The sequence below is a fragment of the Bison bison genome, unplaced genomic scaffold (assembly GCF_000754665.1).
Source record: "Bison bison bison isolate TAMUID 2011002044 unplaced genomic scaffold, Bison_UMD1.0 scf7180017864035, whole genome shotgun sequence".
NCBI lineage: Eukaryota > Metazoa > Chordata > Mammalia > Artiodactyla > Bovidae > Bison > Bison bison.
The window spans coordinates 7,071,760-7,095,837 of NW_011494607.1; the positions used below are offsets into that span (position 1 = coordinate 7,071,760).

The 24,078-nt window shown below is 38.0% G+C and overlaps 2 protein-coding genes across 5 annotated transcripts in view; one reads left to right on the forward strand and one right to left on the reverse strand.

Annotated features, from left to right (window-relative positions):
- ORC3 (origin recognition complex, subunit 3) overlaps positions 1–11,336 on the forward strand; it is a 71,271-nt gene extending 59,935 nt beyond the window's left edge. For 2 of the 3 annotated variants that reach the window (XM_010834687.1, XM_010834688.1), the window contains exons 15-20: positions 1,791–1,870; positions 2,795–2,895; positions 6,742–6,883; positions 8,458–8,574; positions 9,524–9,603; positions 10,121–11,336. In XM_010834687.1, the coding sequence (XP_010832989.1) occupies positions 1,791–1,870; positions 2,795–2,895; positions 6,742–6,883; positions 8,458–8,574; positions 9,524–9,603; positions 10,121–10,226 (626 nt within the window). In that variant the 3' untranslated portion in view covers positions 10,227–11,336. The remainder of the gene's footprint in view (positions 1–1,790; positions 1,871–2,794; positions 2,896–6,741; positions 6,884–8,457; positions 8,575–9,523; positions 9,604–10,120) is intronic. The other variant, XM_010834689.1, reaches the window with a different exon arrangement.
- Positions 11,337–16,475: 5,139 nt separating this feature from the next.
- Positions 16,476–24,078, reverse strand: part of AKIRIN2 (akirin 2) — a 22,294-nt gene continuing 14,691 nt past the window's right edge. Inside the window, exons 2-5 of one of the 2 annotated variants that reach the window (XM_010834690.1) lie at positions 21,697–21,840; positions 19,755–19,904; positions 17,424–17,495; positions 16,476–17,164 (exon numbers count right to left, since the gene is read on the reverse strand). In XM_010834690.1, the coding sequence (XP_010832992.1) occupies positions 17,154–17,164; positions 17,424–17,495; positions 19,755–19,904; positions 21,697–21,840 (377 nt within the window). In that variant the 3' untranslated portion in view covers positions 16,476–17,153. The remainder of the gene's footprint in view (positions 17,165–17,423; positions 17,496–19,754; positions 19,905–21,696; positions 21,841–24,078) is intronic. The other variant, XM_010834691.1, reaches the window with a different exon arrangement.

Here is a 24,078-nt window from a genome sequence, read left to right on the forward strand (position 1 = left end):
ACTACCATCTCATTATTTTTTTCTCTCCAATTCACAGTCACCACCTAATTATGGTCACTAGGACAGGGAGGGACCACCCTTAAAGATATAAATAGGACAGAAGACTTAGAAGAATATAAGATAAATTAGCTAAATTTTAATCTTTTACAAAATTGGACTTGGATTTTTGTAAAATGAAACTGTAGATATAATCATGTTAATTAGAATTTGTGTAACACAAGCTAGTGAACAAATCTTGTGATGTGCTAATACTAAATAAAGGAATGTGGCTTTTAGAAATGGGAAGGTTGGTAATTAAGATAACAGTCTTCTTCAGAAGAATTTTATAAGTTGAAGCAAAACCAATGTCTTGAATAAATGTACTTCTCTATTTCTAAAAGTGCCATGTTGTTAATAATGAAGTGAAATTAACCCTCCCTTCCCATACTGGGCCAGTAGTAATATTTGACTATATGCTATCTCTGGTTCCTTGACAGTTATTACGTATTACAGTTTAGGTTTAAAATTACATTTGGAGGGTTTGGTAGGTGAGAGTGTCATATGAGATTTATTTTTAAGGCTCTGCAACATGTTACTGAAATCAGATGAAGAGTTTATTAGGTGTTCTAACCTTAAATCATGTCTTTCTTAAACCAAGAATTATCACTAGCTAAAAAGAAATTTATTGTTTGAGAACAAAGCAGATTCTCCAGCTGCATCTTCAATTCAGTTCAGTTCAGTCGCTCAGTCATGTCCTACTCTTTGCGACCCCATTAATTGCAGCACGCCAGGCCTCCCTGTCCCTCACCATCTCCCGGAGTTCACTCAAACTCACATCCATCGAGTCCGTGATGCCATCCAGCCATCTCATCCTCTTTCGTCCCCTTCTCCTCCATCTTAGGTTTGGCCAAATAAGCCTTGAAAGTGTGAGATTCCAAAACCTGCCCTGCTCCAGGAAGAGGCTTTCAGAGTTTCATGATCTTTAGAAACACAACTACACCTTTTACAAGATATAGTTTTCTGTTTCTTATGCTAAAGAACCATGATGAATTTTGTGTTTTCATAGATTATCTCAAAACTTTTATGTACTGGCCATTTTAGATGTAAGCAGCATTATGTCCAGAGAAGGCAGTGGCACCCCACTCCAGTACTCTTGCCTGGAAAATCCCATGGGCGGAGGAGCCTGGTAGGCTGCAGTCCATGGGGTTGCTAAGAGTCGGACACGACTGATCGACTTCACTTTCACTTTTCACTTTCATGCATTGGAGAAGGACATAGCAACCCACTCCAGTGTTCTTGCCTGGAGAATCCCAGGGACGGGGGAGCCTGGTGAGCTGCCATCTATGGGGTCGCACAGAGTCAGACACGACTGAAGCGACTTAGCAGCAGCAGCAGCATTATGTCAAATACAGTGCATCAGAAGATCGAGGCTAAGTTTGCCAGGGTGTTGTTTTGTTTACATCAATCATGGCATAGTCAGAGAAATACAGTTTAACTTTTTTAAAAAGCTATTTATAATAACACAAACATTTGGAAAATATTTTCCTGTTTGGAGGAGTTTATTTTCATTGTGGTCACATTTTTAAAATTCAGTAGCTGCTTTTTTTTGAAGACCTCTCTGTAGCATAACTTGTGTAATGTTTATTGACCTTCAGTCTCTGGAAGAGATCATTTATCTGATGGAACCTTGATCTCTTGCCACATTAAAAAAAGAAAAAGGATGAAACTTTATTCCCCTTGAAGTAGTAGAAAATGTTTGTTCTCTTGAATGGATTTACCCAAGCTGCTGTATGTTGGTTTTGTATTAAAAGCAGAAACCAAAGAGGAAGAAGATACTTCTCAGTCACAGTCAAAAGGGCTTCAGAAGACGGACCTCTATCATCTTCAGAAGGTCAGATCATTCTCTTTTCCTTCCAGCTACATCCCCTGATGCTCCTGTGTGCTCTTGATTAGCTCTGCTCAGATGTTTTTGTTTTCATTTTAAAATCACAGCTAGGAACAAAGCAGACTTTGTAACTCACTTATAAATTGAACATCCTGTTTACCCCATAGCTATCTTCATTCTCCTTGTAGAAATCTGGAACTTACTAACCAATAAAGATAGAACCTGTTCTGATAGCCTCAGGGAGAAAGAGAATTAATTAATATCAATAATGGAAAATGGGAACATGGTTGCAAAAAGAAATCTGATTATTTATCTGATGTATTTGATTTTCAGTTTGGTCAAATTGAGATTCCAAAGAGATTTAACTCATTAATGTTATATATGTTCCTTGATTTATTTATTTTTTAATGTATATTGATTCATACAGTGTGTCCAATATAGCCTTTTTCAGATAGGTCTCACTTTAGGATCTTGGTTGGCGAAATAAAGAACCTTCTCTGTACCATGATACCAAGTTATGATCATGTAGAATAAAATACCAATCTAAGCAAAACAAAACTTATGGAGTCCATCCTGTTAACATGGCAAAGAGAAGGATTTTTTCTTCTTCTTGGAAGTCCTTTCCTTAAATGAAGTAAAGAGTTGTGGCTAGTGAGCGCACTGGCATATAACATAGTAATGAAGTAAACTGCCCATCTCCTCATTCCTTGAAAAGTCACTTGATGTTTTTTTGAAGCAATACGCCTAGGAGGAGAGATTCTTCCCCGTTCTTAAAGATGACAGATAAACACAACCCATCTTGATTTGGTTCTGTTTCTGTACACCCTGTCATATGGAAGGGCATTGACTGCTTCTGCCTGAGCAACAGAGCTCCCCCTCTGAGGGGCTTCCTGTCTCAGAATCACCATAGGTCTGTTCTTTCCTCCACAGTCCTTACTGGAAATGAAGGAGTTAAGAAGTACCAGTAAGAGGCAGACCAAGTTTGAAGTCCTCAGAGAACAAGTTGTGAGCTTCGTTGACAGTCTGGTGAGGTGAGTTTATTGTTGCTCTGCAGAGCTAGAAATCAGGCTTCTTGCCCAAATGACACTGGTGTGATAGTTGTCTTCAGCCAGTGCGGAACTCTTCCGGTTTAGGCTTTATGCTTCTCAAGTCCCTCCATGCAGCTTAGACTTGTAATGTTGATTCCTTTCCCATCCTTATTAAAGCAGCTAACCAGATGACTTAGTTCATTCTTGAATAGAATACAGGCTTAAATTTAACCTGGTTCATTATGCTGACGGGGGAGAGGGGAAGTGGGGTTGGAAATAGAAAAGGATTTTTCTCCTTTCTAGTAACAAGGTGTTTTCATTGTGCTTTATCCTTGTTGTGTCTTTGCTCAGAGCATGCTGGATCTCAGCCAAGCCCAGAAAACAGACAACCCAGCCCAGCCCAGCCCAGCCATAATGCCCTATTTTATTCTGAGTGAAGGTTTCTAAGGGAGACCAGTGCAGCTCATGATCATGTCAGCACCAGTGTATAGTGAGAAACGCACTCAGAGTCCGTTTAGAAGTACACTACTCCAACCTGTATTTTAAGATGATCCCTTTCTTGAGAAACTCAAATCATTCTGAGTTTGGATTTCCCAAAAGCCAGCTCTGTAAAATCACCTACCTAACCTGCAGTTGGGACATGCCATCTAGAAAAAAAAATGAGAAGTCTTAAAAATAAAACAAATAGTTTAAAAGTAGGAAAAGCAATTATCATTGCTTATCCTGTTTTTTTAACGGCAGTTCAGTCTCAGCAGCAGACTGGGTACTGAATAGAATCAAGTACTAAAAAAGCAATTCAGCTATTGAAGATGAAGAGTGGTTTTCTGATAAATTACCTGTCCCTCTTGTAAGTGAACAGTTCCATTTTCCAGGACTGTGTGGGGCAGTCATTGTTCCTGGTCACTGGGGAGAAATTACTGATGTCAGGACAGAAGTCAAAAGGATCAACCAAGTGTGACAAAAGGAAGGTTAAAGTGAGAGAAATGTGTCACATAAAAGTGATACAGTGCAACGCTAAAGTGACCTCCTGGCTAAAAACGACCTTGGAGAACTCACAGAATTAACCTTGCCGCACCGGGCTTTCCCATGCTTATAGTTTCTAGACCCACGTGCCTCGTTCTCTTTTCCCAAGTTGTGACCATTGTAGTTGCTAAAAATAATTTTACAGTGTAATATGGCATAATTTATAGGTCGAATGTCATGTTCTTTTCTGAATTCCCACAGATCCCAAATTGTAGGCTCTGCAACCAACCAGCCATTCCCTTTTCATGACCTTTGATTAATTAATATGTCTGACTTTTCACCTTTCTGAGTAGTTACTGAAATAAAACTGACCATGATTGTGTTGTGAAATCACAAAAATTTCCATACCAGGATTTATTATCTTTCCCAAGATTGAGTGTCCCTGCAGGGAAGAGGTTAGGACTGTGTAGCATGTTAGAGCTAAACAGGACCAAGTCATGCGGCAGCTAAAGCCCAGAGAGAGGTTGTGACCTGTGGAAAGTCAAACAACCCCAGTCTGCTGACATCTGACAGAAGGCCCATTCCATTTCCCCACACTGTCCCCAAGGCTCACACCACAGATGTTTACCACAGAGCTTGGAGTTCTAGAGAAAAGAAGTCCTTAAAAGATAAATAACAAGCATTAGACTCCAGGAAGCAAGGAGAGTTCCTAGTATACCATGAGCAGCTCTTGCTGAAACTACTGAGAAATGAGAATAACTTGCCACTGAGTTAACTGTTTTCACCAAAATCAAGCTTCAGCTTTGTAACCCTTGTGGATACTAAAGTGGTCGTACCAGTTCCCCTCAGACCACCTCTTTTGCTTGTAGACTCTGATCTGAGCATCATGTAGAGTTCCAGTGCCAGACTCACTGCTGATTTCTGTGCCAGTCTCCATATTTGTATTTGGATTAAGAATTCTAAGTGGTGATGTAGAGTCCAGTGGAAACAAAATACAGGCAAATATTTTGACTCTGATGGAAGTTCTTTAGATACCCATCTGAAAAGGTCTTCTTCCTTGGTTGCTGCTGCTGCTGCTAAGTCGCTTCAGTCGTGTCCGACTCTATGTGACCCCATAGATGGCAGCCCACCAGGCTCCGCTGTCCCTGGGATTCTCCAGGCAAGAACACTGGAGTGGGTTGCCATTTCCTTCTCCAGTGCATGAAAGTGAAAAGTGAAAGTGAAGTTGCTCAGTCATGACTGACTCCTAGCGACCCCATGGACTGCAGCCCACCAGGCCCCTCCGTCCATGGAATTTTCCAGGCAAGAGTACTGGATTGGGGTGCCATCGCCTTCTCTACCTTGGTAATTACGTGAATCTCTAAACATTAAATATAAGGATTTTAAAAAGGGAGAGAAAGACAAATATGAGACAGTATCTTTTCTGAAATTGACCTGATTTGGTTGCCTTGTTAGATTTCCAGTCCTTATTACAGAGTAGGGACTCCAGCATGATCTTTTAATGAACCATCATGTATGATGATTGGGGACAGCCTGAGATTGGGATAGGAAAAGTTTATGGTCGGAAATTACAGTTGGGTAGCCAGCCATCCAGGTAGGCAGCTGGCATACAGAAACCATTCCCAGGGCTACAGCTAAACCGCCTAATCCAGTTGACTTGAGAAGGAGCAGCATCTGGAAGTGAAGTGAGCAGGGGGTCTGGGGCACTTGAGATGGGCAGGATGGAGTTGGTGGGGTGTGATATACATGGTTTGGACCCTCTCTGCCTCCTCTCTTCCTCAAAGCCAGACCACGCAGGTGGAGCAAGTGTCGTGGGATTTTTCTAGGCAGTGTTATCCTCTCCAGGAGGGAAGAAAGCCAGAACACCGGAAAGAAGAGTAATTTCCCTGGTGGATGGGCTGAAGAAGCTGCTTAGCTCTGCCTGCACTGGTGGGAAAAGGAGCTGATACAAATCTGTCATGTGACCAAAATACTTGAGGCACAGGACTGGCTAAACCCCAGGAATCTTTATGAAGGCATTGTGAATTAACTGCTTTAATCGAGCTTGTGACTTATTACTCTGCCTTTGGGTTATGGATGCCAAAGTTTCCCCGTTCTGATTTGCAACTCACTGGGCCACCCAGGAACCATGTACTTTCATGGCTGAGACTGGCTGACGGACTTACTATATATATATTCAGAGTGAAGTTTTTAATGCTGTTAAAAAAAAATTCAGATTTCATTAAAATTGGTTTATTACCTAGTCAGATAAGACAGAAGAATCTCCAATTAGTGATTTTTTTTCAGTAATTGAAATTTTAATGATAGGTGATTTTTTTTAATACTCTGAAGTGAAAATTTAGCCTTTTCTGCCTATAAAGAGGAATTCTAACACATAAAAACTTCACATATATTTATGTGAATATATTTATGTGAATATTTATATATCTCTCATATGAGAGATATCTCCATGATCCAAAAAGATTTCCTAAAATCTTAATTCCAGGTCTGAGGCCTATGTTTAACACTGCCAAGAGTTAAATGTTTGCTATGGTAAGAAATATGACATGTTTCCTAAATAATTCAAGAAAGTATTCATTGACACTTTAAGAAATGCTACCTTAAAGATTTTGAGCAAAAATGTAATTTGTATACATTTGTTCCTAGAGATTTGAATCAGAACTAAGATATAGTTTCCTTTACTCCAGAGAGTAGAAGTTTTAAATAATATTACAGGGAAGAGGTAGAATTGAGGACAGCTGCACTGGATTTTATACTTATTTTGGCTGTTGTTGATTTTGTTTTTTAAGTAAATTGCTCAGTCCTCCACAGAGGAGTAACACAAATACTATATTGAAATGAACCTGTGCTCATCTAAAAGCTGATACCTGACCTTGATGGTTTCAGAGAGTACCTCCTGCCTCCAGACACCCAGCCTCTGCATGAGACGCTGTACTTCAGCTCTGCCCACACCCTTCGCCAACACCTGAATGCCGCCCCTCGCATAGCCCTCCACACTGCACTCAACAACCCCTATTACTACCTCAAGGTAAGAAGTGGACATTTCTCTGACAGTTCAGTTCAGATTCCAGGCTTTATGTAACTTAGAAATAGTGTAAATTTGCTGTTCTAATGAGCAGGGAGCAGGCAGCTCAGTGTTGTACCTCTTTCAGATATTTTAAAAAACCCTTTAGATTTTAGAGGGTTTTTTTCTAAGCCTGTGAACTAACACTATCAACTTTTGATCATGTGTGATTGTCTTCTCTTTCATGTAATAAAACCAGGCCATAGGAGTAACTTGAGTTGAAAATAAGGGAAAGGCTTCTTACAGATGTAACAGCAGATAATTGGTCAAACCTTGTGACTCAGTGAAATTACTTTTAAAATTCCAAATGATTATTTCTGATGGAAAAAGGAAAAACTTTGCAATTTCATCTTGGATTTTAAACCAAAGAAAGATCTACCCTGAGAGTATCTCCAAAACTGAATGTAGATGCCACCAGCAATCTGCTGGAAATAAAACTCCTAAACTCCAGACATATCTGCCAGTTCCAGGTTGTTCTTTAAACAAAGAGTTCAATGACAGGTAACATGATCACTTTAAACATTTCAGAAAGCTGAAAGTGTCAGTTGTTATAGACACACATAAAATAATGTGTTGATAATTTGCTAAGTTAATATTAAATTGCTAATTTGTTAATAAGTTATCAACTCAAACACCTGGAAATCTTACAACAGAAGATACTTAAGAAGTGACTCCATAAAACATATGAAGACAGTTCTAATGTACTGGTTTCCCATCTGAAAGGGCACGCAAACTAACATGCTAAGTAAGCATTGTGAGAGAATGCTGAGTAGGAAGGTGTAAATCATGGTTTTCAGTAATGTCGGTAGTGGGGTAATTGAATAATTTCATGTTTAAGGCACAGAATATCAATTATTTTTATATATAAGCCACGAATTAAAACTCTACAAAATCCATCTTTTTTTTTTGGCTAGTATCGAGTCACAGAAGAGAACTGTTGTGATTTCAGAAGTTTGGGGGAGTATATAATTCACTTGTGTATATTTGAAAGAGATTTTGTTTCTTAATAAGAACCATCAATTTCAAATAGGTTGAAAAAACACTGATGGTTTTGTGGGGGATAGGATCTGCAATGCTGACAACACAGTCTTCTTTGAGCGACAACCTGTAGTCCTGGTAGTGGTATGTTGGTATTTATTAGTACAGTATAGTAATTGCTAGAATTCAGGTAATTAGCGGTGTTGGAAGTGGCAGTTTATTGAAAATCCACAATTTGATAAAATTTTATGGAAACCAGAAATGCATCAGAGTCTCAGTAATGAATAATGTATGATTTAAATGAAAAAAAAAGATTAATAATTAATGATGAAAATGAAAAATATTCCTGTTTTTTGATCCTGGCAATATCCATCCAGTGACTAGGAGCTAGGGAGATTTTGACCAACAACCAGTTAACTATTGGAGAATAAATACAACTCACAAAATAAAGGAAACCAAAGACTTCATTTATTAGCTTAGTAATTTCAGGTTAATTAATTTGTGATTTTGTTCCTCATGATTTTTGAAAAGTAGTTATCTTAGTTTACTGTTATTTTTAGAATGAAGCACTGAGAAGTGAAGAAGGTTGCATTCCCAATGTTGCCCCAGACATCTGCATAGCATACAAACTGCACCTGGAGTGCAGCAGGCTAATCAACCTTGTGGACTGGTCGGAGGTAGGTCAGGGGGAAGGAGCAAGCTGTCTGTGTGTCTAACCAACCGTGACACCTTTCTTGGGCTGCTTTTATACTTTTGGTACTTTGGAAGTCATCTCTTACTTCCTCAGTCGCCTGTCTTTGGTTTGGAAAACATTATAAATCACCTGGCAAGTTTCTCCGAAAAGGCACCTAACTGCTCAGCAGTTCCACCCAAGCCCCAGAACGCTGATCCCAAACACCTCAACCAAACTAATTCTGTTAATAATGCTATGTCCTTGCCAGGTCAAAATAAGTACATGTACATTTTAGTATGTTTAACAAAAGCTAAACAGTTGAGGTCAGTTCTGTTATCCCACAGGATGAAACAGTATATTATTAACTAGCATTTCCCTTATTGGATGAAAGAAAAGAAAATATTGGAATAACTATACAACAGATTTAACAATCAGAAAGTACAAGGAATACTTGGCAAGGCAAAGGACAACTGTTATTATTCTTTAATAATTATTCTTTCCCTCTTCAGAATATTAGAAGTTAACTTTGTTAAAGGCCCTATTTGAAGTATGTCTTGTCACTATTTAAAAATATGGTAATTGGTTGCTTCCAAGAAAAATAGGCATTTTCCTGTGTGATGGAGGTTGGGAGTAGAGGATACAGGACAGCCTCATGCTTTTCAACTTTTTCAGCTTCTCAACTTTTATTTCTTGTTTTTCTCTGCACATTTCCTAGTTCTCTGAAATATAAGATTATTCGGGAACCATTCCACTTTCTTTTAATGTGTACTTATTTAAAGTGATCATCAGTGTAGTTCTGAGACCCTGAAATTTGGTACAATTTTTAAAAATGTGTAGCTACCAGCAGCAGCAATGTTTGACCTGGCTTAAAAATACAGAGCCTTTAAGTGCAAAAAAATAAAAGATGTTTGACAACAGCAGATTTTATCTTCCTCTGTCCTGTCTCTCAAAAGGCTTTTGCAACAGTTGTGACAGCTGCTGAAAAAATGGATGCAAATTCTGTAACCTCAGAAGAAAGGAATGAAATTATCCAGTATCCTTTTAAAATCAATTCTACAACGTCCAGGTAAGCATGCAGAATAGTTTATAGTTTCTCCAGATCTACACTAGAGATAGAACCATACCACACCAGAATAAGTTGTTCCTTAATACTTATTTCTAATTTAAAATGAGACAAATTGAAACTATTTGGTCTAAAACTTATATAAAGGTCGTTTTCCAAAGTTCACCAAAAATGTCCCAGAATGGTCATCATTGAATTCTCTATGTTTCTTAGGTTATTGATGTAGTTTAAGAAGTTGGCAGGGAAGCAATTTCCATACTCCTTGAAAGATGAGAACTAGATAAGTGGTAAGCACTTTTCCATTTGTGTCTTATTGACAGTAGAGTCTAATTATACTTAATGTTTTCCAGTAAGAGTTATAGTTTAATCTAGTAGTATGCATTTGAACTGTACTTCAGCTCACCAACTAATGTTTTAACACTGAGATTTTAACTCCCTTTTTTTGGGTCAGAAATACGTGGTGAATTTCCTTAGCTATAGCCTCCAGTGCTCGGTTTATTAGAGCTGTCTCTGAATTAGAACTTTTGGGATTTATAAAGCCTACCAAACAGAAGACTGACCATGTGGCAAGGCTAACGTGGGGAGGCTGCTAGACAGCAAACGAGTGAAGCCAGAAAGATAACAATTAGCCTAAGAGAAAAAGACCAGTCATGTTTACACACGGCTCAAAGAAGATTGTCTGGCAAGAAGAGAAGTGTGGAATCCCTGTGTGATGTTTAAACAGAAAAGTAGACTGTTAACCCCAAACAGGAATGTGTCAAAGCCCCTTTGGAGAATCTTGAAATCCAACAAGTAACACGCAACTAGAAACTTTCTCAGAATATCACTGCAGAAATTATGAATAAATTGTTCTTGAACATGAATAATAAATAAAAGTAATAAATTCCTTTATCTAAGAGAATCAGTTGATCTGCAGTTGATCTAATAGTATTAATACTTATTTTTGTTCTACCAGTTTCTTGCACTGGTATTCTTCACTTGTGTAAATTATGTAATAAGATGAATATTCTAGAGGATTATTTCTCTCCCTCCAGAGGTTCTAAAACTGCCTCTACTGCCCCATTTCCTTTAGTCTTACAGCTTAAAAAGTCTCAAGTTGTTTGGCTTTCTGATAAAAGACAGTAAATATTGTACTTTACGTTGACCCATCATGGAGTCTTAAAGAGCCTCAAAAATCTTTACAAATCACATCAACCCTTAGGGCTCAGATGAAATGACACCTGAATCTCTTCCATAATAAGAATTCAAATCAAGATAGTGAAACAAAGAGACCTCAAGTTCATTATTTAATGTCCTGGTTCCAAGAGAATTCTGGGATGTATCTTTAAGTATACTAACATACCAAAATTACCATGCAAATATGACTGGGAGGGAAAAAGTCCAAATTCAGTGAGGACTATTATAGTTGAAGACCTTAGAACTATGTACTTTTAGGTCTGTGTGTTTAGAGGACAAATTTAATATAAACAGACTTAATATATAACTTAAACCTCATTAATTCTGGAGTATAAAGGAGGTATTATGTAAGCATAAAGGGCTCCTTAGCCCTGTGGCAACAAGGTGAGCTGAGATAACATTAATGGATAACCGCTGCCTTCTCCACTTCCCGCTTCAAAAACTTTTAAGTGCTAGATGAAATGTTCAGTTCAGTCACTCAGTCGTGTCCAACTCTTTGCGACCCCATGAATTGCAGCATGCCAGGCCTCCCTGTCCATTACCAACTCCCGGAGTTCACTCAGACTCACGTCCATCGAGTCGGTGATGCCATCCAGGCATCTCCTCCTCTGTCGTCCCCTTCTCCTCCTGCCCCCAATCCCTCCCAGCATCATTCTTTTCCAGCGAGTCAACTCTTCGCATGAGGTGGCCAAAGTACTGGAGTTTCAGCTTTGGCATCATTCCTAATGTACCCCAGACAAATTGTCATAATGTTGCCAGGGTTAAAAAGAAAAGTAAATCCCAAGGTACCAGAAATAAAAAATAAATTCCAAGCCAGAGCAGAAAGTGTCTAGCCCAACAAAGCCTTGAGACAATTACCAGAGTTGCATTAGTTCAGATAGATTAAATGTCTTATCTTCATCTTAGAAGATGCTAGATTTCTTATTCAGCAGAATTGAAACACGTGTACATATGCACAAAGGGCTGTCAGCTTGGAAATTAAGGAATTCATGATGCAAATGAATGTATAAACACAAGAGGCTTTTGACACCTTGGAATCCATGTGTTAGAGGCAGAACTTCTAGGGGTCATCTAGGGGTCCCTGAAATGAGGCATAGAGCAGAGCAGATCATGGACATAATCAAAGACTAGATTTCTGTTGTGTGACATTTTCCAATGTATCTTCACAACACCTAGGTCACTATTTTTTCCTCAGTATTTCTAGCCATTCCCCTTCAGTCAGATGTGCCCTCAATCATGTTTCATTTTTGACTATGGTTGGTAAAATCTAGGTAAAGAATGGTGTGATTGATTTGTTCACAAATTATTTATTGAGCATGTATCATGGGACACTGTTGCAGCAACTTATAAGTACTTCAGTGAGCATAGATCTTTGCCCTCACTGCATTCTATCAATAGCAAAGAACAATTATACAATGTTTAAAAAAAAAAAAACAGCAAAAGGGAAGCAGATCATGCTGAACATGCCCTGCCTGAGATGGCGTTTGAATAAAAAGATTTAGCCATGATTTTATGGAAGAAGTGCATTTTAGATAGAGAACAGCAATAACAAGGGAAGTACGCAAGCTGCACTGGAGGAACAGCGAAGGCGGCCAGTGTGGGACACACAGTGAGCAGCAGGGAAACTCAGAACTGAATGAGGTGGAGTGGAGAGCTGTAGACCACTGTAAGGTCTTTAACTTTTATACGTAGGAAGCCATCTAAGCCATCCTTTCAGTTCAGTCCAGTCGTGTCTCTTTGCGACCCCATGAATCACAGCACGCCAGGCCTCCCTGTCCATCACCAACTCCTGGAGTTCACTCAGACTCACGTCCATCGAGTCAGTGATGCCATCCAGCCATCTCATCCTCTGTCGTCCCCTTCTCCTCTTGCCCCCAATCCCTTCCAGCATCAGAGTCTTTTCCAATGAGTCAACTCTTCGCATGAGGTGGCCAAAGTACTGGAGCTTTAGCTTTAGCATCATTCCTTCCAAACACCACCCAGGACTGATTTCCTTTAGGATGGACTGGTTGGATCTTGCAGTCCAAGGGACTCTCAAGAGTCTTCTCCAACACCACAGTTCAAAAGCATCAATTCTTCGGCACTCAACTTTCTTCACAGTCCAACTCTCACATCCATACATGACCACAGGAAAAACCATAGCCTTGACTAGATGGACCTTTGTTGGCAAAGCAATGTCTCTGCTTTTGAATATGCTATCTAGGTTGGTCGTAACTTTCCTTCCAAGGAGTGAGCGTCTTTTAATTTCATGGCTGCAGTCACCATCTGCAGTGATTTTGGAGCCCCAAAAAATAAAGTCTGACACTGTTTCCCTATTTATTTCCCATGAAGTGATGGGACCAGATGCCATGATCTTAAGTTTTCTGAATGTTGAGCTTTAAGCCAACTTTTTCACTCTCCTCTTTCATCAAGAGGCTTTTTAGTTCCTCTTCACTTTCTGCCCTAAGGGTGGTGTTACCTGCATGTCTGAGGTTACTGATATTTCTCCTGGCAATCTTGATTCCAGCTTGTGCTTCTTCCAGCCCAGCATTTCTCATGATGTACTCTGCACATAAGTTAAATAAGCAGGGTGACAATATATAGCCTTGATGTACTCCTTTTCCTATTTGGAACCAGTCTGTTGTTTAGAAAGACCTTTAAAGGATCACTGGCTATGAGAATAGACTGGAATAGGTGAGGAGACACAAATGAGGCAAAACAAAGACCACTTTGGAGGTCACTGGAATCACCCAGGCAAGACACAAATGTCTCCTACAAGGGTAGTAGTAGAGATGGTTGAGATTTTAGATGGAAAACAAGATTGGATGAAGGATGTGAGGAATTCAGTACTCTCTGAAAAGCTTCTGAATGGCGATGCCATCAACTGAGGAGTTGATACTAGAGGCAAGGAGTCCCAGGTCATCTCTAGACATGCTTTAAAGTTCGGAGAAAAGACCAGGCCAGCAACCAGCAAAGGAAAGAAAATCAGGCCAGTGTGGTGGTATCTTGCCACCAACTGAACAAAGTGTTTCAAATGTTGATTAGATTTAGCAATGCACAAAATGTTGGTGGCTAATGAGTGGCTGAAGAGTGAAGACAAAGCCTGGCAGGCATCACCTATCATAGCACTTTGTGTGATATAATAACAGAGATCATAGCATCATCTTATACCATGAAGTTTTAACATGAAACTAATAAATGCTTTAGACTTAACTTCCAGATTACAGTACGTTTAAAGCAATAGAAGAGTTAATGACATTAATTATGACAAATATTCAATAAGATGACAAGTTTAGTTGTTCCACAAAGTCAGAATCTTAATTGAATTCTGCTTTAGGGAGAAAAAAACCTGCAAAAGACATTTTGAGGACAAATGGGAAAACCTGAATATGGATTAGATGTTAAATTAGGAAAGCATTCCTTTAAGTAGGAGGTAAAAGAGTCCACCTGCTAGTGCAGGAGACCCGGGTTCAATCCGTGGGTCAGAAAAAGGACAACCCACTCCAACAGTCTTGTTGGGAAATCCCATGGACAGAGGAGCCTGGTGGGCTACATGTTCTTAAACAATATACATACAAAGCAAAAAGGGCAGAATAATTGTTCCCTTTAAGAGGATTGCTGGACTGTATTTTTAGCTTTTGATTTTCTAATAAAATTGACCAAAAAAGTGGGAGAAGAATAGAAGTTTAGAAAATTCTCGAGTTTTGTTCTAAAGATTATAGAACACAAAAATAGGTTAATACCTAGAGAGGAATTATAGGATCAAAAGACTTAGTCTTTTGTCAAGTTTTTTATGAGAATTAGATATAAAAGGAAAATAGGTGCAGGAGAGGACTGTTGGCCCTACCTTTGAATGAGCTAATGCTCCCCAGCTGGGGCAAAGGTAGGAGCACATAACTGCTGGAGCCCTATCTATGAGTAGACAGGGACAGGCTCATCAGGTGCTTTAGCAGGATATTCACTTATTAACAGCAGTTACTGTGTAATTTTGAAGTAAGGGAGTAACCCAAAAAAGGCGGATATAATCATTTCCAACCTTGGATCAGCTGGGGAACATGTCAAACAGATTCCAACAGTCTTCACCTCCCCTCAGTCTTCTAAAGCAGTCTCTAGGGGTAGAACCTGTAAAGGGCTCCAGTTAATGTTGCTGATACAATAAATGTCTCATTTGGAAACCATTTTCTTTAGGATGTAAGTTCTTGCCATAGGCCAAAGATAGCATTGATATTTTTAAACTTACTGTATTTTTTTCACATTGCCTGTTTTTCCTATACAGGAAATTATATCCGGTGATTTACCCTAGTTACATTACAGTAACCGGGTACAGCTCAATACCAGCAGGGCCTTTTACTGTAAAGAATATGACGACTGTTGGCCGACTAAATTCTGTACTTATTGGAAGCAATTTCAGAGCTTTTTGGGAATTCAAAGTGAGGCTTGTATCTACTAATCGCCACCTACTGGGTCCATCTAAATCTTAACTGTTAATAAATCCAAGAAGTTGCCCACATTTTTCATTTCCTGAAATTACGTCACACACTAAATCAGTTAAAATCAGGAAGCAGCCCATAAGACAGAATTTTGGGGTCAGGTGGATAAGCAGAAATTTGGCTGTGGGGGAAATTTTGTTCTTGACCAAAGTTGAATCTAGAATTAAAAGGTTATTTGAGGGTCCATTCAGACTGCCAGCACTGGTTTTCCTTATAGCATATCCTCTATACCAGACCAGTTTATAAACTTTAAATCTACACGAAAAGTCACATGTGCTTATTATATGAAAAGAATGTTCATTTTGGAATGAAGAAGAGATAAAGCATATTTACATTCTATCCTCACTCCTCCATAATTTTTACTTACTCTTGCATTCTAAAATGCTGTCCCACTAGACCAGTGGTTCTCAGCTGGGGACCATTTTAACCCCCCTGCCCTGACATTTGTCAGCATCTGGAGGCACATTTTTGGTTGTCAGGACTGGGGGAGGGCATTACTGGCATCTAGTGGTAGAGGCCAGAGATGCTGCTAAACATCCTACATGCAGTAGTCTCCCCACAACAAAGATTGAATCTGGCCCCAATTGTTAGTAATGCTGAGGCTGAGAATCTGTCAGTCCATTAAAACCAGGTAGGATTATCCACCTTATGGCCACCCTTGCTATACCAGTGTTTCTAAAGCACTTAATGGGCATATGGATTACCTGAGGATCTTGCAAAGGCCCTCTACCACTTTTTGGCCTTGTTTTAGACAAAGAATATAATTTTGGTGAAATATAATCACTAAAGTTAAAAAGGAAAAACAATCTTTTTTGTCTTCTACTAATTAGGTCAATTATAAACATATCCCAGTATATTTATGACTTAATTAGTAGAAATATGTTAATAGAATTTAAAAGAATTCACTGAAGCACTCTTTGGTCACTTCATTATAGGAAAGCTGTGTCTGGAAAGCACATATGGAATGGGAATTAGATGTACTGAATGATGCTTTCATAGATTTTCCTTTAAAGTATACAGCTGTTAAAACTAACCTTCAATCATGCAATGAGAAGAGAGACAACTTGGAATCAGAACTCAGTTTATGAAAAGACTGATTTTGAAATCTTATCAGAAAATTGATTCCTGGAAAATGCTTACATTTAAAACACTGGCTTTATTCAAATACTACCCATCTGTACATTAAGAACAAGCAGATTAGAAGTAAATGGTTTATTCTTCCAACTAAATTCCAGTACTACAAGGGCAGTAAAACAATGATACACGGTGGGGGGAATGCAGCTATAAACATTCGTTAAAAAGACTGATAGAATAAATAAAAACTACCAAAAAAAAAAATCCCAACAGGGAAATCATATAAACCCATTTGAAACCCCAAGAAGTCCTGGAATACAGAAATGCCCTCCTCCTCCACTAGTTCATAGGAAGCACTGTAGGCTATTTGCTTAATAATGTCCTGGGATTACATCCTAAATTATTAACAACTGGTTATAGCTTGGTTGTAGTGCACAATTAAAATCACACTAACTTCATCTGAAGTGTCTTTCTACAGTTTTATTTACACAACCAGTGAAGGGCATGTTCTTAGAATACCAGCTTTAATCCTTTCCAAACATATTAATAGAAGCCAAATTGTAATGATACAGCAAATGAGGCCACTGGCATTAATACAGGTAGCAAAGGTCCACATCCGGGTGGTATTGACATCAAGGAAATTTCCAAATCCGGTTGCTGCCTAAGAGTGGTTGCCACTGACGAAAGCTTGAAATAACCTGTATTCACAGAGGGGTATTGGCATTGCTGCATGTCATAATTGGGACCTCTTGCAACAACTCAACAAGGAACAAGGCAGCCCATAAATGCAGAAAACGTGATTCATGAAACATCTAAAGGGAGAGAAAAGGAAAATGAGTGCAAAGTTCAGATCAAAATTTAAACACGCCAAAGCTTCATCCCTAATATACTGCCCTAGATATTTAAATAAGCAAAAGTAATAAGCCTGAGTAAAATTTTACTGCTTATTTCCTCCAAACTTTTTCTCCTTGATACTGTTAAGTTCTCTTGTGTATGAAGATAATTATAATAAATTATAACAAACATCTCCATAAGATTGTCTTGTATTTGGTTCAAAGATGAAATACTTACAACTAGCAGGCTGTTCTCCATATCGTCGCATTATCTGATCATGTGTAAACTTCACAAATGCATCATATTGTTCTATAAATAGAGGTAATTATCAATTACATGATTTGTAAAAATGCCCTCTTAATCTCTCAAGGCCAGAGAAACTCAAAAGTCCAATATATATATAGTGAAATAATTCTTATTTGGCACTTAGACACACAACCTCAATAGTAACAGCTTTTCAAATGGAAAGAGCATGGAGCTTAGGAAACCCACATCAGCTCAAATCACACAACCTCATGTATAAGCTGGGTGGGGCTTATTTCTTATTAAAAGTAAAGATATTTTTCCTCTGAAAATTATTATAAGTAGTCTATGAATGGTAATGTACTGCAATGAGAGGAAACAGGACAAAAAAGCATAGTAAAATATGTAATTAATCCAAATATCCACCTGTAACCTAATTAGATGCCACAGAAAAAGATGTTATATAACTAACAAATTCTCTCACCTATATTAGCACTAACTCCCTAATCATGAAGTTTACAATATCAATATCCATTAAATCTGTGGCTTAAAAATCAGGGGGGAAAGTCTGATTATGTTAGCACACATATTTTATTTACTACACTTAAATTATCAAATTTTATGGAAAAAAATTTTCTGGATAATTAAAAGAATGCAGCAGATTGATAAAATTATGTACACAGTGCCAGTTAAATTTCAAGTCTTCAGACTGATGCAAAATTATCGTGAAAGGTACAAAGTCAAAAACCTCTTCAAACAATGTGACCGATAAAGAATTAATCTCCAAAATTTAAAAGCAGCTTATGACAACAGCATCAAAACAAACAATCCACTCAAAATGGGCAGAAGACCTGAACAGACATTTCTCCAAAGAGGACAAACAGATGGCCCAATATGCACATGAAAAGATGTTCAACATGGCTAGTTATTAGAGAAATGCAAATCAAAACTACAATATCACCTCACAGTGGTCAGAATGGCTATTATCAAAAAATCCAAAAAACATGCTAGAAGATGTGGAGAAAAGGGAACCCTTCTACACTGTTGGTGGAATGTAAACTGGTACAGCCACTATGGAGAACAGTTTGGAGGTTCCATAAAAAAGTGAAAATACAGCTACCATATGACCCTGCAATCCCACTCATGGGCATATATCTGGAGAAAAACGTGATCTGAAAGGATACATGCACCCCAGTGTTCACTGCAGCACTGTTTACAAGAAGACGTGGAAGCCACCTAAATGTCCACTGACAGAGGAATGGATAAAGGAGATGTAGTGTATATATATATACAATGGAGTATTACTCAACCATTAATAAAAGTGAAACAATGTCATTCGCAGCAACATGGATGGACCTAGAGAGTGTCATACTAACTGAAGTCAGAGAAGGAGAAATTATATATATCTGGAATCTAAAAAGAAACAATACAAATGAACTTATAAAACAGAGAGACTCACAGACTTAAGAAAATGAACTTATGATTGCTGAGAAGGAAGGAAGGGTTAGTCACTCAGTCAAGTCCAACTCTTTGCAATCCCATGGACTGTAGCCTGCCAGGCTCCTCTGTTCATGGGATTTTTCAGCAAGAAAACTGGAGCAGGTTGCCATTTCCTTCTCCAGAGGATCTTCCCAATGCAAGGATTGAACCCACATATCCTGCACTGCAGGCAGATTTGTTACTGTCTGAACTACCAGGGAAGCCTGAGGAGAAGAGTTAGTTAGGGACTTTGGAAAGGTCATGTACACACTGCTATACTTAAAATGGATAACCAACAAGGCCCTATTGTATAGCACATGAAACTCTGCTCAATGTTATGTGCCAGCTTAGATGGGAGGCTGGGGGTTTGGGGAGAATGGATACACGTATATGTATGGCTGAGTCCCTTCACTCTTCACCTGAAACTACCTCAAACATTGTTAATCGGCTAATACCCCAATACAAGATAAAAAAGTTCAAAGTTTGGAAAAGTAAAATAACTTAAACAACCAAGTGTTTTAAAAAAAAAAAAACCCACAAGCAAACTGTAGCCCTCCAGGCTTCTCCGTAAACAGCCAAAGCATAGGGTATTATCAAAAGAAATATCTAGTTTCCTAATATTGCTGCTCATCTACATGGCTAACAAATACTATTTCTTAAAGTCACTAAGGAGGGCCATGAGCTATAGCCAAGTTCATTTCCTTTCTTGAAATGAAATTCTCTGGTTCTTAGAGAGTATGCCTACCAGTGTATAGAAGGGGTAATTTAATTGATGTGTAAAATGTATGTGAGAAAGAATGCATTTCTTCGGATGAGTTTCTGGAGACTCTAAAACTCATCTCTTACCTGCAAGTTTTGTGTTCAATATTTCTTCATATTCTTCTCGAACTTTCTCCTCACGTTCTTTCAATAAACGTTCACAGATCATCCCAACCTGCCGTAGAGTGAATAAGGGCTGTTCTTTTTTTAATGGTGAGGATGTTCCTGATGGAGTCCCTATGTACAACATGAACAAAAACCTCATCAGATTTAGAGGCATCATAGAAAAGCATCATCTGACTGAGGTGGTTTCATGTGACTATTTCCAGTGCTCATATAAAAGCATTTTTCTATCAGTCTTTAGCACAGTATTTCCCTAGTCTTAAATCAGGTTTAATCCTATCAGCTTACAACTTTGGAAAGACACAGCAAAATGTATGCCATCAAACATAAGGGGGGAAAATGTGAAGGTGAGTTGAGAGAATAACAAAATACAAACAATAAATTTTTTGGTTTTAAATTAATTATTAGCTACGAGAGACTTTGTAAAAATAAATACTGAGAATATATTCCTAATATTCAACATTAAATTTTACAGTTCAGCATCCTTAAAGACTATTAATGTAGCAGCCACTTATACAGTGATAGATTTCTTCAGAATGCATTCCTCTTGAAGTATTTACTTAGGGTACTTTTATTTTCCAAAAACATCATTCCTCTTTTCTTGAAAAGAACATCTGAAATTAATATTTTTTAGAACTCAGGGTTATGACAGTCACTCAAGATAACACTGCTGCAAGTATCCTATAAACAGAAATACACAGATTTGCTATCAATTGTTTGTCCTGTTTATCTGCCCCAATTCCTCTTTATACCTGCTCTTTATTAACTTGATGGCTGGGACCAGTTAACTGAGTATGTTTGTCCTGTGTCCAGCATCAGCTGGACAGAATACCAGAATTCTTGTGTACTGATATACAAGAATAAAGCATACCAGCTTTAGTCCACAGCTACCAAACTATCTTTATTTACTTTCAAAATCTCAGCTTTGCTGAGGCTGCCAGTTAATTGATCTTATAAGAAGTAAACTGACAAATGAGAGGAGCTTGCTTTCCCACGATACAATCCTGTCTCTACCCTTACCTCCCCTTACCAAATTTCACCAACTTATCCCCTTCACGTGAGAGTCCCTTGGACAACACGGATATCAACCAGTCAATCCTAAAGGAAATCAGTCCTAAATATTCACTGGAAAAATTGCTGCTGAAGCTGTAACTCCAACACTTTGGCCACCTGATGCGAAGAACTGAGTCACTGGAAAAGACTGTTGCTGGGAAAGACTGAAGGCAGGAGAAGGGGACGACAGAGGATGAGATGGCTGGATGGCCATCACCAACTCGATGGACATGAGTTTGAGCAAGCTCCAGAATTGGTGATGGACGGGAAGCCTGGTGTGCTACAGTCCATGGGGTTGGAACAGTTGGACCGAGCGACTGAACTGACTGAAAATTTTAAGTGTATGTGCAACCTATCCTCTCCAATAAAAGATAGGTAAAAACAGATGTAGCATCAAAATAATCAACCTTTAAGCATTATCCTAAAAGACAAGTGTGTGTGAGGGTCCATGTTCAGGGACATTTTTGGTAATAGGAGAAATCTCAAGTCTATCATTATTAAATAATTATGGGAAATCCGTAGAATGCAGTATTTAGCCAAGGCAAAGTATATCTATACCTGACAGAGAAGCATATGGCTGTATTTTTTTTTCTTTAATAGAGGCTATGAATCATAGCATTTATGGGGAAGTCCACTTAAGGGATGTTACCTACAGATGGCTGTCTTTGAGTCATGGGAATCCAAGTGGCTATTACCTTTTTTGTACCATATTTTTAAGAGATTATGAGTTACCTGTATAAATGTTTTTTCAAAAATCAAGGAGAAATAGGAGCTTGATGACTAAAGGCAATTTGTTTTCCTTTTTCCCATACTAAGTAACATTTCCTTTCACACTTATCAATTCTTTTATTACCTGGTGAAGCTGGTCCGCTGAGGAGAAATGCATGTGGCTGTGCATCAGAAGTACAACATGGATCTGTCTGTTGAAAACTAGTTTCTAAATGTCTTCTCTTCTGCATGCGTTTATACTCTTGTTTTATGTTGTACAGAATTTGTTCTAGAAGAAAAAAAGTCAAAATTTGGCAAGACAAACACTTTCAAGTTAAAAAATAGGTTGGGTTCTACTGAAAATATTCTCTTCAAATATCTAGAAAACTTACGTTTTGGGAGGAATTCATTTCAGCATAACGGGAACACTCAATCAGAAATAACACATACACACCATCTGGAATCCAGCTATTCCAAAATGCCATTCTTTCGGAGCACTCATTAGTTTAAAAATAAGTTTTTAATTCAATGGTAAAGATAAGGGAGTCTGAACTGAAACATGTATTTCACTCATATTCTAAGAGTATCAGACTCAAAGGTCATTTATTCACCACACAGAGAACTATTAAACAGGCTTTTCCAAGACCATAAATAATTAGAAGCAGGGAGAAGTATGTAAAATACAGGTACACAAGAGTGAGAGGTGACAGCAATAGGTCAGCAAAATGACAGAGTTGATGTGAACTAAAAAACCATTATACATTAAGTAGCCATGGCCATTAATATTAAGCTCAACAGAACTGATGAGTATCACAGTCTTAGCAGCAAAGTTCTGTCCTATATCTTTGGGGTAAAAACCCATGTAAAGTGATTGGTACATCACTCATTAAAAGATGATTAATTAAAAACCACTACACTACAATGCCACCCTCTTGAACCACGACCATCAAATGAGGAATGAAAAAGCAGCAGCATATCCTTTAGGCCAGTATGATAAGTTTCAGAAGACTTCTAATTCAAAATAGTGACAGTTAGCCAGCCTCTTCAGAAAATCCCTCCCTGAGGTTCCCACTCCCTTCAAACAGACTTTCTTACCACCACCACAGTTCTTAAATTCATAGGATATCCATGGGAAACTACATCCCAGGGAGCTTGTTATTCCCGACTCAAAGCAAAAGTAAACAAAAATAACAGGCAATAAAATGTTTTGTAAATATAATGGAGTGTAATTCCACACCATTCTAAAATGATGCAATTTTAAAATGAACTGAAATGCAACTGAAGGCTAAAGATTTATGTAAAATGAAAACAATCCTTTTTTGAAAAAGTTAATACTAGAAGGTGTTTTTAGGTATACACTTAAATCTTACTTCTCTTTTCTCAGTTTAATTTCCCCAGTAAGAACTTTTAGAGCTTTTGAGAGAGAGACTGTAAGGGTATCAATCAGTCCCTTAAGCATTTAGAGTCTGCCAGTTTCATTACTATAACCAGAAAGCAATTAAAAAATAAAGTCTTGCAAATAAAATAAAAATGTTTTAAATGTCTTGCAAAAGACATCTAGTGAAGAGTCCATTTATGTAAAATTTTGTGTGTAAACAAATCTGTTTTAAATATACATGAATACAAAAATCACACATTGGAATGACTAACCTCAGGATGGTTGTTTGAAAGTCTATAACATTTCTCAAAATGTTCTATCATTTGTTTATACTAAACATGGTCATCATTTTCAGTCCTTTTCCATTTATGTGAAATTGTAATTTAAAACAAAGTTACCAATGTGAAATAAAATAGCAATAGCTATCTACTAAACAGCTAAGCACCATAAGAGAAACACGCTTCCTAAGATTCAGAGGTGTCCAATAAAACCAGTGCAACATCCTGTACCAACCAGGTCAGGCACACATATCCTTTTTTCAAAAAATAACTTTCAGTAGCAAAATTCTTTAAGAGGTTTCTAAAATAATGATGTTTCGATCTCATAGCAGGCTTCACTCATTTATCATTTTATGTTCAGTTACCATCATGCTGATCAAAAGTACCATTCAAAGCTTACTCACGAAGACTTCAAATATAATAGCACAAAGTAATTTGGCTTTAACTTCTTTTGTGTGACTTATTCTTTGATAAGTGTGGTGACAAAACTGTTCTCAAGATTACTTATTCTTCCTTTTGCTTCACCCAAAGCACAACCAAATGTACCAAAAGAATAGCTGTAACAATTTGTTCATTTGAAAGTCTTGAACAAGTTCTAGCCTAAGAAGAAATATATGGTAAATCTTTTAAAAATTTAGCTTTATATGTATCTCCATACTATCTAAAATTTAAAGAGATTTTATTAAGGACCTGTAAGGCACAACTTACAAATGAATTCACCAATTTAAAAGTACAATTTGATGAGTTCTGACAAGTGCATACATAGTTCTGGAACCACCACAACCACAATAAAGAATTTTATCACCCCAGCTGTTCTCAGTCACCACCTTTACAGCCACCACTTTCTCTGCTGTCAGTTTTGTGTTTTCTA